This window comes from Colletotrichum aenigma (assembly GCF_013390185.1).
Source record: "Colletotrichum aenigma strain Cg56 chromosome Unknown KSG_Cg56_contig01, whole genome shotgun sequence".
NCBI lineage: Eukaryota > Fungi > Ascomycota > Sordariomycetes > Glomerellales > Glomerellaceae > Colletotrichum > Colletotrichum aenigma.
In genome coordinates this window covers 4,972,442-4,990,235 of record NW_023500907.1, presented here as the reverse complement: position 1 = coordinate 4,990,235, position 17,794 = coordinate 4,972,442, and the positions used below count along the sequence as shown (strand labels likewise).

The following is a 17,794-nucleotide window of genomic DNA, read 5'->3' as shown; positions in this document are numbered from 1 at the left end:
AAAGTCTCATCATGTCATTCAATCTCAACCTCAACGTCAACACGCAGCTTCGGACAGCTGCATGCACGGCGGCTCGACAGCCGGGCCCCACTCGGAGCCGAATGTGGTTGACCAATACCCGCGCTGGCGCCGTGGGGGCGGCATGCTCGGTGCATGTCGGATGTGTCAGATTGGCGCTGTGTTCGAGGCTGAGAGGTTTCACTCCGCAACGGACCGCCCGTTATTGCTCGAATCCCTGGAAATATGTAAAGCGCAGGCGGCACGAGCATGCCGATGCCTCTGATGCTTTGCCGCCATCTCCCTGCGGCAGGCAGCCGACGTGTCCAGACTCTTATGCCGCAGGTGCGGGGAGCCAGCGACGGTATGAACATAATATGGGCCAATATTATGGTGTTAAGTCGCCATGTGTTAAAGCAAGCACAAGGTTGGCCCTCTCCGTCTGGGTTGTGGACGACTCTGGTGCGCAAAGGTGTGCAGCCTCTCGGTCACGGGGTCTGCAGTGATGCGGCAATGTCCACCAGAGCAGCACCTTGAATTGTGGACTTATGGAGATATGCCGCTCGCACATCGTCATTGCGTGCAGTCAGGGCGGCCGAGTGGCACCTCAGGTGCATGGAGCGCGGCTGCGGGTGGTTGGTGGTCAGGTTGACCTGGTTGTCGCTCTGTGCATTGGCGTTGGCGTGAGTAAGAACCTGCCCACGCAGAGTTTAGGAAGTGCTTCTGTTTTGTTCATCACTAGGTCCTGAATATGATGATATAAGAACAAGCTCCAGCATATGAGAGCTCAATTGCGTATCCTCGGCCGTTTGCGAATCAAAAAGGGTGAACAAAGGTAAGATGAGTCTCCGCTAGAGGCATATGCAAAGTCTTGATGCAATTGGCCGTCCCAGTCCATGCGGCCTCACGTAATGTTCTGCAAGAGAAGACCCACAACCTGTTCCAAGCCACATCGGGACATTGGGCAGGACGGGCCACTGATCCCTGCTCAGCCTACTGCCAGGTTCCAACTGGCAACCAACCACTTTGGCACTTTACGGGCCCCCGTCCAAGCCGCTGGCCGCACTTTCCTACCTACTGAAACCTAACCTCCGTGTCAAGCTGGACACTTGCGAGAGCTTCGTCATCAGCGTTGCCATCACGTCCAGCGACAACGTCCGTCTTCTCCACACGCCAGCGTCCTCTCTTCGCATTCACCACGTAGAATTGCATTTCATCACATCACTCCCCATCGACGGAGTCCCTCTCGATCGCAACAATTTGTGTCGCCGTCTAATCCATCGCCAGTCCGCGTCGGTTGCTCCTAATCGCCGTCAGGAGTCAGCCCTCCGAGCCCGACCTCGTCGGCCCAACCGCCCGCCATGTATTCGAACTCGAACGCTTTCCTGGGCGGCAACAGCCAGCGTCCCGGCGCGCAGCAATATGGAAGCTCCTTCGGCATGGGAGGCCAGCAGCCGGGACAGCAGCAGCAGCAACCGAGTCCGTTTGCTCCTCAGCCCACGGGTTTCGGCCAGGCGCCGCTCCAGCAGCAATACACCGGCTACCCGGGCATGGCACAGCAGCAGCAGCCTCAGCCCACGGGCTTCGGCCAAGGTCTCCAACCTCAGCCGACCGGCTTTGGTCAGGGGCTTCAACCTCAGCAGACTGGCTTCGGCCAGCCCCAGCCGCAGCAGAGCTTCCAGACCGGCGCGCCGCCGATGCCCCCGATCCCCCCGCAGTTCCAGTCTCGGTTCCAGCAGCAGCAACAGCAGCAACAACAACAACCCCAGCAGACTGGATTCCCCGGTGCCCAGCAGCAGCAGCCTCAACAGACGGGCTTCCCGCAGCCGCAGCAACCTCAGCAGACGGGCTTCCCGGGACTGCAACAGCCTCAGCAGACCGGCTTTCCCCAGGCTCAGCAGCAACAGCCGCAGCAGACTTCGGCGCCGTCTCCGGCTCCTATCAAGCCGCAGGCCACGGGCTTCAGCCAGATGGCGGCGTCTTTCCAGACCGGAGGCACACCAAAGCCTGCGGGCAGACGTCCAAAGTCGTCCTCCAGCAAGATCCCCAACATCCGGCTGTCTTTCATCACTGCCCAGGACCAGTCTAAATTCGAGACGCTCTTCAAGTCCGCGGTTGGCGATGGCTCAGAGACCGTCATGTCCGGAGACAAGGCGAGAGACCTGTTGTTAAGATCGCGACTGGACGGCGATTCTCTCTCGCACATTTGGTAAGTTGGACTCTACCGCGTGTTCTCCCAGCAAACACTGACGAACCCCCCTCTCAGGACTCTGGCCGATACGACTCGATCCGGACAACTGCACTTCCCTGAGTTTGCCCTGGCGATGTACCTGTGCAACCTGAAGCTTACCGGAAAGTCGCTGCCTTCCTCGCTGCCCGACAACATCAAGAACGAAGTCTCTAGCATGGTAGACATCATCAGCTTCAACATTGCCGAGGATGCAGGCGGCGCCACCCCCGGAAGCACGAACACGGGCAGATCGAGCACGGAACCCACGATTCATCAGCCCCAGCCTCAGGCCTCCAACTCCCAGTTATTGCAGGCGCAGATGACTGGATTCCCTGGGCAACAGCAGCCTCAACCGACTGGCTTTGGGCAGCTGCAGGCCCATCAGACTGGTTTCCCCGGAATGAACCCCCAACCAACCGGATACACAGGGCCTCGCCCACCAATGCCGCCGATGCCGACTGGGTATGGCAACAGCCTGACTCCTGGCGGAGGACCGATGGCTGCGCCCCTGAACGCCCAGCCGACTGGCAGACCCGGCCAGTGGGGTCTGGTCAACACGCCCGCAACTGGCCTGCCAAACATTGATCTCCTCCAGGCTCGAATGATGCCTCAGTCGGGCCGGGAGGCGGGCAATTACACCACCCAGGGCCTCCAGGGCAATGCGGTCATTCCCTGGGCCATCACCAAGGATGAGAAGCAGCGTTACGATGCCCTTTTCAAGGCGTGGGACGGTCTCCACAAGGGCTTCATCGGCGGTGACCAAGCCATTGAGATCTTTGGCCAGAGTGGTCTGGAGAAGCCGGACCTCGAGCGCGTCTGGACTCTGGCAGATAATGGCAACAAGGGTCGCTTGAACCTGGATGAGTTCGCGGTCGCTATGCATTTGATCTACCGTAAGCTGAACGGCTACCCCCTGCCTAACCAGCTGCCGCCTGAGCTTGTCCCTCCCTCTACGAGAAACATCAACGAGTCCATCGGCACCATCAGGTCCATGCTGAGCCAGGAGTCCGAGTTTCGCAACAAGTCCGGCGCTGCTCTCCTGCCCCAGAAGACTGGAGTCAGCTACATGAAGAGCCACTCGCTCAGAGGCACGCCCGGCGGCCACAACAACGGCCGCAAGGATGCGACGGTGTTCAAGAACAACGACGATCAGGTCGGCTACAAGTCTTCCGCTCGCCGTCGTGTCGGCAACAACTCGCCGCGGCCCGAGTCCCCCGCCCCTTCGTCTGCCTATGACGACTTGAGTCTCGACCAGCTCAGAAAGAAGATCCGAGAGAAGGAGGTGCTCATTGACGCGATGGACTTTGCTGACGAGAAGAGTCTGGAGGAAGATGATATGCTTGACAGGCGCGACCGTCGCGAGGCCGAAGAGCTGTACCGCCGTATTCGCCGTGTCCAGGACGACATCGATTCGCATCCCGACGCCGCTCTCGCCTCGGGAGACTCAGATGCCGAGAGACGTGCTCTCAAGCGCCAGCTCCAGACTCTCCAAGACAAGGTCCCTGAGCTGGCTTCGGCGGTGCGCAAGACGGAGAAGGCTATTGCGGACGCCAGGCTCGAGCTCTTCAGGCTCAAGGACGCCAAGGCTCACCCCAACAGCGCTGCTCCCATCGTCGGAACCGGACCTGGCGGTGCTGTCACGGAGTCTGACAGACTCAAGGCTAGGGCGAAGGCTATGATGCAGCAGCGCACGGCCGCCCTGACCGGTAAGAAGGTCGAGTCCAGCTTCGACGACGAGGGTCCCAAGCGCCTCGAGGAGGAGAACTTCAAGATCAAGACCGAGAAGGAGAACAACGAGAGCATGGTCAGGGATGTTGAGGACTCTGTGCGTGACTTTGCCCGCGGCATTGAAGATAACCTGAAAGAAGGGAACGCGACCGCCACCAACGAGCACGAGAAGCGCCGCTGGGATGATGCTCTGGGTGTCGAGGACGAGGTCAGAGACTTCATCTTTGATCTCCAGCGATCTAGCCGTGCCGCGCGTGTCCGGGCTCAAGACAAGCGTACTACGTCTAGATCACCCGCCGCGGCTGCCCGCGCTGAGCCTGCACCGTCAGCTCGCCACGACAGCCCCGCCCCTCCCTCTCGTACTGCCACCCCCTCGAGCGCCGGTGGAGGCTCGTACTCGTCCTACAAGACCCCCGAAGAGCGTGCGGCCTTCATCAAGCAACAGGCTGAGCAGCGCATGGCTGAGAGACTTGCCGCTTTGGGCATTAAGGCTCCCAGTAAGCCTGGTGAGACGGCTGCCCAGAGAATGGAGCGTGAAAGAGCCGAACGTGCTGCTAAGCTGCGCCAGGCCGAGGAGGAGGATGAGCGCCGCGAAGCTGAGCGCCAGGCACGCCTTGCGGAAGAAACGGGTGCCCCGGCACCAGCCTCAACCGGCGGCAAGAAGCCTCCCCCACCGCCGTCTAGAAAGGGCGCCAAGAACGACGGTGCCGACGCTGCGCGCAGGGCCGAGGAGGAGCAAGCTGCTAAGCATGCTGAGGAGGAGCGTCTCGCGAGGGAACATGAAGAGCAGCAGCGTGCCACTCAGGAGATGGAGTAAGTCCCACCAATGACCATCCAGAATTCAAGACTAACTTTGCACAGGGCCAATGCTAGAGAGGCAGAGAATGACGTCGAGAAAGAGCGTTCCGCTACCGAGGCTCGTCTCAAGGCTCTTGAGGAGCAGGTCAAGGCCGGCAAGCTTAAGAAGGAAGAGGAGAAGCGCAAGAAGAAGGCTGCGATGGCCGAGGCCAAGGAGAAGGAGTCTAAGCTTGCTGCTCAAAGAGCCGAGATCGAAGCTGCTCGTCAGCGCGAGCTGGAGCTCCAGCGGCAGCTCGAGGCATTGAACGACGATGACAGCTCTTCTGATGACGAGGATGGCCCGTCTCAGATCACCCCCCAGGCGTCAACCCCTACCCAGGGTGGCAGCCAGATCAGCAGCCAGGAGCTGGAGAAGGAGTCCTCGCCGCCCTCTGTGCCGACTGTGGTTACCAGCCCCCCTACCGAGAACGAGAGCCGCAACCCGTACTTCCGCATGCTCTCTCACTCGTCTGAGTCGACATCAGGCCCCAGCGAGCAGGCAGCGCCAGCTGCCGCTCCCCCGGCGCCGCCTCAGCCCGAGGTGTCGACCAACCCCTTCCACCGCATGACCCAGGAGAGCAAGGCTGCGCCTGCAGCTCCCGCTCCCGCACCTCCCTCCGGACCCTTTTCCCGCAAGCGTCCTGACGATGACGACGACGGTTGGGGCACGGACAAGGACGACGACGAAGATTCCGATGACGATGATCGCCCGGGCGGCAGTAGCGCTGCCGCACTAGCTTCCATTCTCTTCGGCACCATGGGACCTCCCCGACCTTTGTCGGCCGCCGGTGACAAGCCGTCGTCCAACCCCGTCAGCCCGGCGATCGGTAGCGGCCCCACGTCTCCCCCGCCTCCTCCCCCTGTGCCCAGTTCTGGCGCTCCTCCTGCTCCTCCTCCTCCACCTCCGGCCCCGGCCCCCGAGGCCCCGTCGGCACCGCCGCCGCCACCCATGCCTTCCATGGACGCACCGGGCGCCCCTCCTCCTCCCCCGCCTCCGCCAGGCATGGGAGCCCCGCCACCACCCCCTCCCCCTCCTCCTGCGGGCGATGCCCCCTCAGGCCCCCCGGCAGGTGGCGGTGGTCGTCCGTCCGGTTTCCTGAGCGAGATCCAGATGGGCAGGTCTCTCAAGAAGACGGAGACGCGGGACAAGAGCGGTGCCGCGACTGCAGGCCGCGTTTTGGATTAAGTCAGTGCCTCATTCGGGCTTGACGGGAGGTAGACCTGAACAGTCTCCGGGATTGGTTAGGACGTAGATTTTATTCTAGGCGGCGGTTTGCGGAAATTGCGCTTCATTCTCAGATCGGCTGTTCCATATAGTAATGCCTGAATCACATGTTTCTAATACGTATGAAGTGCATCTGGGTGATATGTGCATCGCGGAGACTCGTTGAGGGTAATTCTAGTTTCTAATCAGCAGTATCTCCATTTGAAAATACATTATCGTCCTGGGAGCAAGGTCAGTTGCTTGTGCTCGTAACTGGCGGCATCAGTGAAGGCACTCGCTCGACAATACCGTACTAAGCCGGCCTGTTACTACGTCAGCACTCGCCCACCGCTCTGCGAGTTTACGGCGCATTCGGGCCCGAGGACACGGATGACGTGTGCAGAATAAAGGGTGCAGAGGGGCGTAGATTCATCCGCAACAGCAGGGAATTCGTCAACCTGCCCAACAGATCTTCTCAGCCTCGATAGACCGAACAGAAAATGGACATGCTCTGATCAGGCTCCCGTCTTTTACGTTGGCGTCTGTAGACTCCTACTGGGGTTAGCTTGGAATGATGGTTCGCGCTGACAGGGCTGCGAATGCCGTTTCTTGGCATTTTCGTTTTCCTATTTGGGTAAGGCGTCTTGCTGTGTAAGTGACGACGATGTGGGCATTTTGATTAACATGGCGGTGCGGTACGGGAGGATGATGTCTCCCTGCTGGCTGGGTTTTGTGTATAATAGAAGTGCTCTTCTCTCTGTTCGTCACACGCAGTATCTGTGTTTGTCTTTCCAATCGGTTTTGACAAAAGCGCGTTTACCTCCTCATCACCTGAACGACCTGTTAGAGAACACAACACCATACGTGCTTGAACATGGCAGCTGGAGACCCAAGTATGATTACTGACGGCTTTCTTCCAACGTATCATTTCTAACTGGACCCTCAGTCTTATACAGCCTGTACGTGTACGCACCAAACCAATGGGCTCCCATCATCTTCATCGCCTCGTACGGCATCTCGGCCGTCTTTCACATTTGGCAATGCTAGTAAGTACGTCCTCGTTTCCAGAGAGCCACCTCTGACGCAACCTCCAAGCCGCTATAAAGCATTCAAGTTGATCGGCCTACACCCGGTCTGCGCCGTCCTTTTCACAGCGGGCTACTCCCTCCGTGAGTACGGAGCATACCACTACCTCTACAGCGAAACCACCAAGACGCCCCTAATGGTCTTTGTATTCAGCCAAGTCTTTATCTACGTCTGCCCGTGAGTAAATCGAGGTCTCCAGTTGTTTTGGCAGCATTCTTAACACCTTGTCTTCCAGACCCCTCCTCGAACTCGCAAACTACCATGTCCTCGGCCGCATCTTCTACTACGTCCCCCACTGCGCACCCCTCCCTCCGTCCAAAGTCCTGACTACATTCGGCGGCCTCATGGCCGTTGTCGAGGTCCTCAACGCCCTCGGCGTGGCCCTCTCCTCCAACCCATCCTCGACGCCCGAGAAGCAGGCGCTGGGCAGCCACCTCACGCTCGCCGCACTCGGCATCCAGCTCATCCTTATCGTCATCTTCATCTGCCTCTCGGCCCTCTTCCACCTCCGCGTCGCCAAGGCCAAGATCCGGTCCATAAACGTAACAACAATGCTGTCCACGCTGTACGCGAGCATGTGTCTGATCTTCGTCCGGTGCGTGTACCGCCTGGTCGAGCACACGGGCAGCACGAAAGTCGACCTCGACGACATGGAGGCACTGCGCGGGCTGAGCCCCATCCTGCGGTACGAGGTCTACTTTTACGTGTTCGAGGCGAGCCTGATGCTTGTCAACTCGCTGATCTGGAACGTGTGGCATCCCGGGCGGTTCTTGCCGCGCGGCCATCATGTGTACCTCACGCGGGACGGCGTCGAGGTCGTGGGGGAGAGGGATGTCGACGCGAGGTCTCTGTGGGCCAAGATGGCCAACGTCCTCACCTTTGGTATCTTTTTCCGCAGAAAAAGGACCGTTCGGGGTGAGGGTGTGAAGTTGAGGGATCGTTCGACGAGCTCGGTTGGTCGGGGCGAGCAGAACTCTTCGCTTTTGCCAGCCCCCGTTCAAGCGAAGTGACGCAGTTGCCGATGTATGATGTTCGGGCCATGCGTGTTAGAGGTTTATGGAAGTGATCAACATTTGGGCTTGACTTCTATCGCTTAACGAGGTTTTGGAGTTTGAGGCTACATGTCAAATTTGGGAGGCTTCCTTCTGCTGCCTTTGCTGAGTCCCTAGTGTAATCAAATAGCAGGGGCTTACCGGGCCCTTCCCCTCGCGTGATACAATTCATTTAGATTTTAGATATTGCGACAATAAGACCAGTGTGCCGGACGAGATTTCAACAGCTTGTGATATAGAGAAAATGTTATGTTCCTTGTAATCGAGCAAGACCTAAACGTCGTTCACAGTGATGAATACGAAGCTCGTTCTTTTGAGATTGTCATCGTTTCTGGCGCCAACATATATGCTCCTCTTGAAATCGAAGCAGAAGCAAAGAAAATCACCAGCGAAACAAAGTCTATTGAGTCCATAAAATGAACGGCGCAGATTTTGGTGCCAAGCGAACGTCCGTCGCTGACATCCTTCTGGAAAGGGGCTCAGCTCGAACCCGGCAATGTGATTGGTCTGACCCAGAAGAACTAGGAGCTGTCGTCAGCTTGGAGACCAAGCCTGGATATTTCGTCACCAACAAAGTCTCGTTCCTTTCGAGGCAATATCGCTCGAAAAAGTTCGACCCTGCAACAAATACACCCGTGATGGAGGATAGTCGCAGACGCAAACGCCACTGCTGGGAGTGTCGTCGCCGGTGTCTCGTATGCGACTTCACAGAGCCGGCGTGCAGACGGTGCTCGGCCGCCGGTGTCGAGTGTCCCGGATACGGCGACGCCAAGCCGATGAGACTCGAGTGGCTCGCACCTGGGAGAGTCATTTCGAGGGGCCGCAGGAGGAAGGGTAAGCGTCAGTCGGACGGGGAGAAGGGATACCAGGTCAACAACATCGCGAGCCGGAGTCAAGTCCTGGCGAGGACCAGCTACGTGCCTTGGTTCGAGATGAAGACCGACGTCTGCGCCTTGCCTCAAGCCGCCAAGTATTGTGAGCCGTCCACTCGAGACGTCTCCCTCGCGAGCCCGGACTGACTTTCATCGCAGTCAACTCGTGCATCTACCAAGACCTGGTCCCGATCCACCAGTTTGGGCAAAATCCGCACATCTACCTTCTCACGGACAGGCACCTCCGCGTGGGGGCGAGGGCACCAGAGTACTTGCAGTTCGGCATGGTCTGCATGACGTTGAGCCACCGACTCAACCGGACGCGGAGCGACATACAGTCCAAAAAAGTCTTGTCCGAGAGGTTCTACATCTACTGGGGTCTCGCAGTCCGCTCGTTGACCGAGCATCTCAACGCGCAAGATGAGCAGACGAGCGACATGGTGATTGCGGGCATACTGACCATTCTGCTTGCCGATGTAAGTTCTCCATGACTCCATCAAAAGAAGAAGGGCACCAGCAGCCATCACAGGTCCAGAACGGCAATTCTCTGAACTGGCGCTGCCACATGGAAGGCGTCAACAGAATCATCTCTCTCCGAGGGGGCTTCCGCGCAATAGCTGGGTCGAGGAGGCTGGAGCCGCTGTTGCTTGTCCTCTGGTCGTACGTCGCTTGCCATCCGAGACCCCATCGTGCAAGATGCTGACCCGTCCCCCTTCGCACAGCGTCGCCGTGATTGGGAACACAACATGCCCGGCATCAGACCTTACCATGACGGGGCTCCAACTTGACGCTCTGGATCTTGTCGTCGATCAATACGCTACGTCGTCGTCGCCGTTCCAAATGTGCCCGCTGTCGCTGTATGGGGAGCTGATTAGGATCAACCATCTCCGATCACGAGGTTCGAGGTCCGGGTCCGAAAGTCATGCCCAGGAGGCACATGAGATGCTAGAGCGCATTCATGATTTTTCACCTGAAGAATGGGCCAAATGTAAACCTCAACTTACGCCATCGTCTATGGCAGATTGGGCGCTCTTGGGGGCAATCTATAAAGCCGCTGTGGCTTTGTATTGCGTCCTCTCGCTGCAGAGCCTCTGCGTTCTCGAAACAACGACGCTGCTCAGGAATATCTGCGCAACACATGGCCAGATCCTAAAGAGCCGCCTGGAGGAAGCTCTACAGTCTCCCAAGATGGAGCGGTTCCTGCTTTGGCCAATGGTCCTGCTCGGGGTTGAGGCTGTACACAGCAACGCGGCGATGCGCCGTTTTGTTTCGGGGCAGCTGCCAGAGCTGAGCTGTAGTCTCGGGACCCATGTGCCCTTGACGGCGAAGCACGTCTTGGAGAGGTTCTGGGCGTCTGGGGAGACGAGGTGGGACGCTTGTTTCGACAGGCCGTACGCTTTCACGGCCCAGCTCGCTGTTGACACAAGCCGGCTGTCGCTCTATGATGAAGAGTGAAGAGGGTGGAAGCTACGAATATACAGTAGGCAGGATTCAGGCTATATCTAATGAGAGGGACAGCAGATGAAGTTGCTCCTCGCAGTGGGGTTTGTAAACAGCAAGACAGGGACATGATATCATAGGGACTATGCCGTCAACATGCCAGCGTAAACATGCCAGCATAAGCACTTTGTCCTCCAAGCTGCAGGGCCGAGACCTCACGAAGCTGAGCATCGGAAAACATCAAGCTATGCCCTGGTTCAGAACTCACGATGTCCGCCCGTCCAAATTGACCATCCGTGCCGCCAGCGCGGCATGTCAACATGCGACTCATCGTGACTGTGCCCAAAAGCTTTCGGCCACAGGAACAACAAGATGGACGTCAGCCATGTCAGCAGCCCATAGCAAAGACAGTGCTTCCCGCAGACACTGCATGCGTCCCGCCTTCTCTCGGGTGACAAACCAGACGTGCGTTCATAATCATCTCAGACCCTTTTCTCTCTCTCATTCGAACTACATGCAAAAGAATATCACTATCAAGCCAGATGCCCACATCTCAAAGGACCCCGAGGCACATTGTCCTAACCCCCGCCGCCACCGGCCATTCGAAATCCCATGCGTTCAAAAGCTCGAGATTACGTACATCCACGTAGGCCCATCCAAACACTAGCGAACCCCCCTCAGCACGTTTTCCCTCTTCTTTATCTCAGAGTCTTGGCACGGAGGGGAGGGAGGGAGGTGCGGTCTCAGTCCGTCGTGTCAAACAAAGGAACTCGAGCTGGGTTGGATCAGCGCTTGCTACCCGTGTGGCGCAGAATAGAAAAAAGCTATTTCTAGGGCGGTTCTACTCAGGCGGCGGCCTTTTGCCTTTCGATCGACGGGGTCCAGGACGAGAGCGCTCGGGAGCGCGGACTCTCTCTGGGCTTCGACGACGTAACGAGCGCGCAGGATAATGGGCACACGGAGCAAAATCCGGTGGTTGGAGGGGGAGGTAGTGCTGCTTCATCACCTGCGAGGGGTAGGAGAGGGAAAGAAAGGAAGCTGGTGATCGGACCTCTAGTTGGGGCCGCCCACGCGCGCGCGGGGTTGCGGATGGCGGATGGCGTCTTGCTTTTTTGCTTTTCTTGTCTACGCTACACATTACGATCGGATCTTTCTTAGTGCCGTTTTCTGGAAGTGAGGGGTGTGTCGTGTGTTTTAGGGTTCTCTTGAGATCTTTTTGGGAAGTATCAATGCAAAGCAAGGAGACGAGAGTTTCGTACGATGCTGCTGTTGAAATGCTGCTGTTGCAAAAACACGCGCCTTGGGACGTGTTGGAGGTGTCGTGTGTTTACTGACATGTCTTTGCGGGATCAGTGCCTAATGACATGATGCTCGCGTCAGAGCCTGTCTACTGCTGCAAATGTCAACGTTTGCGTGCGATTTCTTGCATGATTCTTTGGTCTCACGGGGTTCACGGCAAGGCGAGTTGAAAGTGTCAGGCTAATGTAGGCGCGAGGTCAGTAGCCATGTAGCTAACGGTAGATGCATCTGTGATATGGAGGAGGCGAAAGCTGCTGCGGATACGCAGAGCACATCAACCACACAGGACTTTCCGGGGCTCGAGAGAGGCGGATCTTGGAGAAACTAGGCTGATTCTACGGTTGCAGTCGGCTAGGAGCTTGGGGAACAGGCGACATGAAGAAGGATACGGGGGTGGATCTACGGGATACATATGCAGAGCACAGAGGATTGACTGCCCGTGTGTATTCGTACAAAGTATCCTTTCGGACAGAGGGATTTTTAGAGTCATGTAAGTCCCTGGGGGAGGATCTGTATGTACGACACGTTGAGAAGGGGACGTGCTTTTTCTCCTCCCGTGGGACTCGCTGCTGCATGGGACCTGGACCCGGCGGTGCTGTCACGGTCAGAGGAAACGACACCACTCTATATCGACTTGAAACAGATGCACAGGGACGATCGTTCAACCCAGGCGAGGTGGGATGCAAGAGCTGAAGCTAGCTGTACTACCTTTGCAAGCTCCAGATTCAAGCTTACCTAGCTCCAGTTCTTGACGAGCTTCTATTCGGGGCCACAATCGGGCGGTGGGAATAGGTAGTTGGCCGCCGTTTGGTCAGGTCGGCCTGTTTGGAAGTGTGCGCGTTCGGTCCTCCGAGTCTGTGTGGTTGCAGCTTGGGAGGGCCGAAAGGGTCCGGGGTGGCGGTCCTTGGAAAAGAGGCGCCGAATTCTCGAAGGAAGGAAGAGGCTTTTTTGGACCTTCTTCTTCTTTTTTCGTCCTCCTTCGTTTGGTGCGCTCTCTAGCCCCAACAATGGGGTTCCCTTCAGGGCAAACCGAGGCCTTTGCTTCTGAGCTACTGAGAGAAGGCCGCAGTGAGGGGCAGAGAAGGAGGCTGAGTGGGATAAGCTGAATGGCGCAAGAGGGCCTGGTCAATGGGCCGGAGATCGGATGATGGACTCCATGTTTGCTTATTCTGAATGGGTCCTGATATATCATTAGCAGACAAAAGCCTGGAGGCGAATGCCGGGTCCCAGTCCAGCCCTTTCGTACGTAAAACACAAAATCCAAGGCAAAAGAAACGAATTCAAGGACTTGGGATGAAAGAAACAGTTGAGGGTCCTCCGTACGGACTATGCGTTGTCCATTGTTGGGGAGCACAGCAATGGGAACGGTGGATGAGATCTGAGCGTGCCAACTTTGGCCGTCAATGCTTCTGGGATGTCGAGGATCACAGACTCGACGACGGATCGGATGGCCGGACGGACGACGAACAATGCCCTGACGTTCTTTGTACATAGTGTGGTGCCCAATGCTTGCGGCTTGCTCGCCTTGCCTTGCCTTGCCTTGCCTTGCCTTGCCTTGCCTGCCTTGGCACTCCTGAAGAGACAGCTTGTCGGGTTTGTCTGACGATACGGGACCGTCGCATCGCATGGGCGCAGATGGAGCCGTTTGATGGGAGTGAATTGATAAGGTAAGGCAGGCCTGGTCTTCTGTGCAGAGTCTACACATAAGGTCAGAATCAGAAGTCCCTTGTCAGTCCAAAGGCCCGTGCATGGAGATAACATATTCCGTCTCCTAACACCTAACTCCTAACCGCTAACCCCAACGGGCTAACCACTAACCCTAATAGGCTAACCACTGACCCCACCCATTCTGGACTCAGGTCTACGCTGTATTCTATGCACGGGCCTTTGGACTGACAAGGGACTTCTGATTCTGACCTTGTGTGTATTGTCTCTGGGCATGTGGTCTGGGACTGTGCGCTAAGATGCCGGCGTGCAAGGACCAAGGCGTGGACAGGAGTGACGGCCCTCTGGGACCGTGAGAGGACGGTTGGATGGGTTGGGAGTTGGGACGGGACTCTGTGAGGAGGAGGAGGGACGGCCGGCACTTTGAGCGGGTGTATCAAGGACAGGACTATTAATATCAGGGCAGCAGGGATACACGCTCCAGGGGGCCCAGCAAGAAAGCGACGTGATGGAGATGATGGGGAGAGAAAGAGAAGGAGACGAGAAGGATGAAGAGGGGAGATGGGGCAGCACCGCGACACTGCTACTGTATCCTGGGTAGAGTAGTTGAGTAGGCACAGTAGTGTGTAGCGACGGCGCGCGGGTGGTGGCCCGCGGTTGGGTTTGTGCATTTCAATGTTCCATTGACGACTGAGCTGGCAGTTGGACGGGCCGGGGGCTTCATTGGACACCGGACCGTGCTTGATGGGACAAGGTGGTAAGAGGATGACGAGTAACTTTCTTGCTCTCGTGAAATATTTTCAGCGTTAATTTCTCCATCATATCAGCTGGGAAGGTGAAGGGGACGGGGGGGACTCGGGAGAGGAGAGAAAAAATGCTCGATGATCGGAGGGGATTCCGTGAGAGATCTCGATGATGGAGCACACAGACTTTTTTCCCTTGATGCTTGGCTGTTCTTTTCTGCCCAACTTCTTTTCCAGGGCCCAGGCAAAGTTGAAAGTCGACCTAGTCGAGAGGGGAATCATGCCGGAACAGGGCAAGAAGAGTCAGAATTCGGGGCGAGCTAGATGCGTTGTCATTGATGTGCGAGATGGGATATCTCCCGTTGGGAAGATTTGCATCTTATGCGAAGATCGACTGACAGGGAACGACGACTGGGCTGAACCTTGGACGATGGGGGTCGTTTGGAGAGCTCGAAAGCTTGCAGGCTTGCTGAGGTGCACTTCCCGGTTTGCGCCAGGCACGCCACTGGCCAGGTACGGCAGGTACGGGGGCTACCCCTCGCCGTTTGTGAGCCACATGCGCACAATTCTGGTGGTGGAATTCACATGGGAGGGGGCTCTGTCAGGTACCAGGCCGCCTGCACGACGTCCAGCCAGTGAGCGCTGGGCAGTACGCCAGTAGACTTTCAGAGGTGTGGGCAGAACCTAGCACACTGCCGTGTACGACTTGCTTGAACTGGGAAGTGGCTTCGAGAATGAGGTGGTGGTGGTGGTAGTGGTGGTGGAGGTGGATCTGGTGGGAGGAACACTCTTTCACTGGGACTCTGCTCTGGGCTGAGTGTGGGAGTTGGTCCCAATTCTGGTTGAAACACTGTCATCTAGCCCAGCCAATGGGCCTCTGGGAGGTGGAAACGGTTTGATTGGCGACGGGCAGCCGGGGGCGCGCCCGGGCACGGGCAGAGAGACACGAGGTTTCTGGAAGACAAGAGCGAGAACATGTGTGTGAAGGGACTGGCCTTCCCGGTGCAGAGGATGATGTCACGTCCAGGAGGTACGTACTCGCTGCACACATGTTATCAGACGGTGGACCGTGCCTCAGCACCCCGTCTGGCCTGCCTCAGGGCTGTCTGCCTGTGTCTGGGGTCTCAAATGTCAAATCAAGTCGGGCAAGTTGCGTCGCACCGCATCGCCTTCGTCTTGAACGGCGAATGGCAACTGTAATGTGCATCTATGGTATGTAATGATAACCCGACGGATGACGGCCCTGAGGCGGCAGGTATCATGACTAGTGTCAGATGCCTCTCTGCCAGTGGCCAGCGCCGCTGTGCCTGGCGAGCAGACTGGGCCCTGATGATGGGATACTGTCTTGGGTTCTGAACTTCTAAGACCTCTTTCCCGTACCTCTCTCGGCCGGCCTTGAACCCGTGAACACCCCCCCAAGGTTTCGCCGCCGGTGGAGAGACACATGTCGTAGCAGAGGCGTCGCAATTGGCGCTGCGGCGTGCAGGCTGCGAGAGACCTAAAACAACTTTAACCCGTCTGCCATTAAACCGATCTATTTTGTGACTCTGGTCTCTAATTACGTCCCAGTCAACCACTGTGCTCTCCCCAGGTCTCGATCCGCGATGGCTGAGTCGTTTACTTGTGATTGATAGACATTGAGCCCGTTTGGAAAGAGGCCGCCACGCGGTTCACGGCAGGCCATCTCGACACGGCATGCTAATTCGTCACACTCACTCCGACATTTGCATTGCGCCCAAGGTTGCCTTTCCGCTCAGGGCAAGGATTGCTTAAATGGCTACCGCTTATCCGTCGTGGATTACGATTACCTTACGGATAGTCTCGCTTTAGCCTCTTGGGTGCCCCAGTCTCCACGTCTGGGCCTTCGTCGCTCAAGTTCTCAACGTACATCCGTGCAATTTTCTGTTAGTGCATTCACGAATCACCACTAGGCACCGTCGTCTGCTCCCTGCATTGAGGCTCGAGTCACTCTGGTCATAATTCGACCCGGGACGCCTTGGAAAGACGACCCATGAATGTCACGGACATGGCCTCGGTTCCAGAAGTCCGTCGGCCTGGGATTTCGGGGCCAGCTCAGCTGGGATGACGGGACGATGATGGTGAGGTTTGATAGGATCCCCTAAAGGCCCGAGCAGCGCAGCTGGGCAAGCTGGACTACTGCTCGATATTCCAGGCGCAATACGAATTTCCGGCCAGAACCAAAGGCCCAGAGCCCGCGGAACGAGCATGAGAATGAGATGATGGGGACAAAAGAATCGAACGAGCATCATCACCCCGACAGCCTTATATCATCATGGAATAGTGAGACGGCGGGTGCATTCCGTACCTGACGATCTGGCCAGCGTAAGACCTGGTCTTGGGGTCTCAGCTCAAGTCTCACAACGGGGATAATCGTCGTGAGACATTATTGAGAACGCCAGCTGAATTACGGATACCGTTTAAGCAGACGAAGTAAAAAAAAAAAAAACTGAAATTTCATCTGCCCTTACAGAATTTTTCAATGAGACGAGAAAAAAAAAGGGTTCGCCGTCCATCCCGTCCGCACGTTCAGCGGTATCCGTGGCTTGCAGTCGGTGATAGGTCGGGAGCACCCAGTTTCAGGCGCCTGAGCCCACAGCCAATAGAAAACGGAGTGAGGTGACGTAACGCCTCTGATTGGCAGAGATGCACGCGTTTGTTGTTTTTTCTGGACGCGTCTCGGACGCGCCAACGACATTCCATGACCTCTTGCTTCAGTCCTTGACCCAATCAATCCCGGCAGCAGCGCATGAGAGGCCAGGACAGAGGCCCCAAACGAGGACGCCACACATGAAAGAGAGCGAACGACATGTGCGTTGGAGAGAGAGAGACGGCAAAAATTAACGTCGTCGCAGAGCGAGACAGAAAACGGCACACTCCCACACTTTGAATTGCATGCTCTCCACCTTTCCGATAGGAAGCTCGTTTTTGCGGCTGCAGATCAGTCAAATTGATGGCCAGACGGGCGCTTAGCCCGTACGACCACTTTCATGCCATGACTGAATAGCCGAATTAGCTCTTTGAACCATTGCCAGAGGAAGCAAAGGCGAGCATATGGTGTCTCTTGGGGAGGCTTGCGCTATTACCAGCTGGGCTCAAGTCACTCGTCGTTCTTTGACGTCTGGTGGTTTCGAGACGGTCCGCGACGAACGGCCGCCACTCACCATACGAATACAGGTGCTGCTAGCCCCAGCAGACTCCAGCAGCATTCGGCACCTATCTCAGACCCGGAGCAAGGTCAATTGGCAGGGTGCAAGCGATATCACAGTTTTACACCATTGCCCACACCATCCACTCTGCTGGCTCGAGTATTTCCCCGGCCGGTCCTTGCATGCAGCAGCGCCATTCACGGCCTGTCAAGCTGCATCACGACTCCAGCTTTTTTTTTCTCCAGCGTCCATCCCGGAACGGCGCAGAGGGGCATCCGCCAGAATCAGCAGCGTTTGGAAACACTCCGTGGACGGCACGAAACGAAAGTCTGAGGTGGGCAAAAAACCTACTGATTGAAAGATTGAAAGGCGGGTCTGTGGACGGAGTCTCGCATGAACTGCAAAACCTGCTTGCATATGTGCAATGCATAGCCTTCCCGTCTTGTCCACGTCGTCAACTCGTCCATTCACATT

General features: G+C 57.0%; 3 protein-coding genes across 3 annotated transcripts; all 3 read left to right on the top strand.

The window, feature by feature from the left end:
• Nucleotides 1–1,358: 1,358 nt before the first annotated feature.
• PAN1 (Actin cytoskeleton-regulatory complex protein PAN1) lies at nt 1,359–5,978 on the top strand (the record flags this gene model as incomplete). The annotated part of the gene is made up of 3 exons (XM_037316572.1): nt 1,359–2,206; nt 2,264–4,768; nt 4,817–5,978. 3 exons carry the CDS (start codon nt 1,359–1,361, stop codon nt 5,976–5,978), a joined length of 4,515 nt encoding a protein of 1,504 aa, XP_037185742.1.
• Nucleotides 5,979–6,870: 892 nt separating this feature from the next.
• RTA1-3 (Lipid-translocating exporter-like protein RTA1) lies at nt 6,871–8,092 on the top strand (the record flags this gene model as incomplete). The annotated part of the gene is made up of 4 exons (XM_037316571.1): nt 6,871–6,889; nt 6,943–7,042; nt 7,092–7,259; nt 7,318–8,092. 4 exons carry the CDS (start codon nt 6,871–6,873, stop codon nt 8,090–8,092), a joined length of 1,062 nt encoding a protein of 353 aa, XP_037185741.1.
• A 458-nt stretch (nt 8,093–8,550) lies between these two features.
• CGCA056_v001310 (uncharacterized protein) lies at nt 8,551–10,461 on the top strand (the record flags this gene model as incomplete). The annotated part of the gene is made up of 4 exons (XM_037316570.1): nt 8,551–9,109; nt 9,166–9,482; nt 9,536–9,666; nt 9,729–10,461. 4 exons carry the CDS (start codon nt 8,551–8,553, stop codon nt 10,459–10,461), a joined length of 1,740 nt encoding a protein of 579 aa, XP_037185740.1.
• Between the last annotated feature and the right edge of the window lie 7,333 nt (nt 10,462–17,794).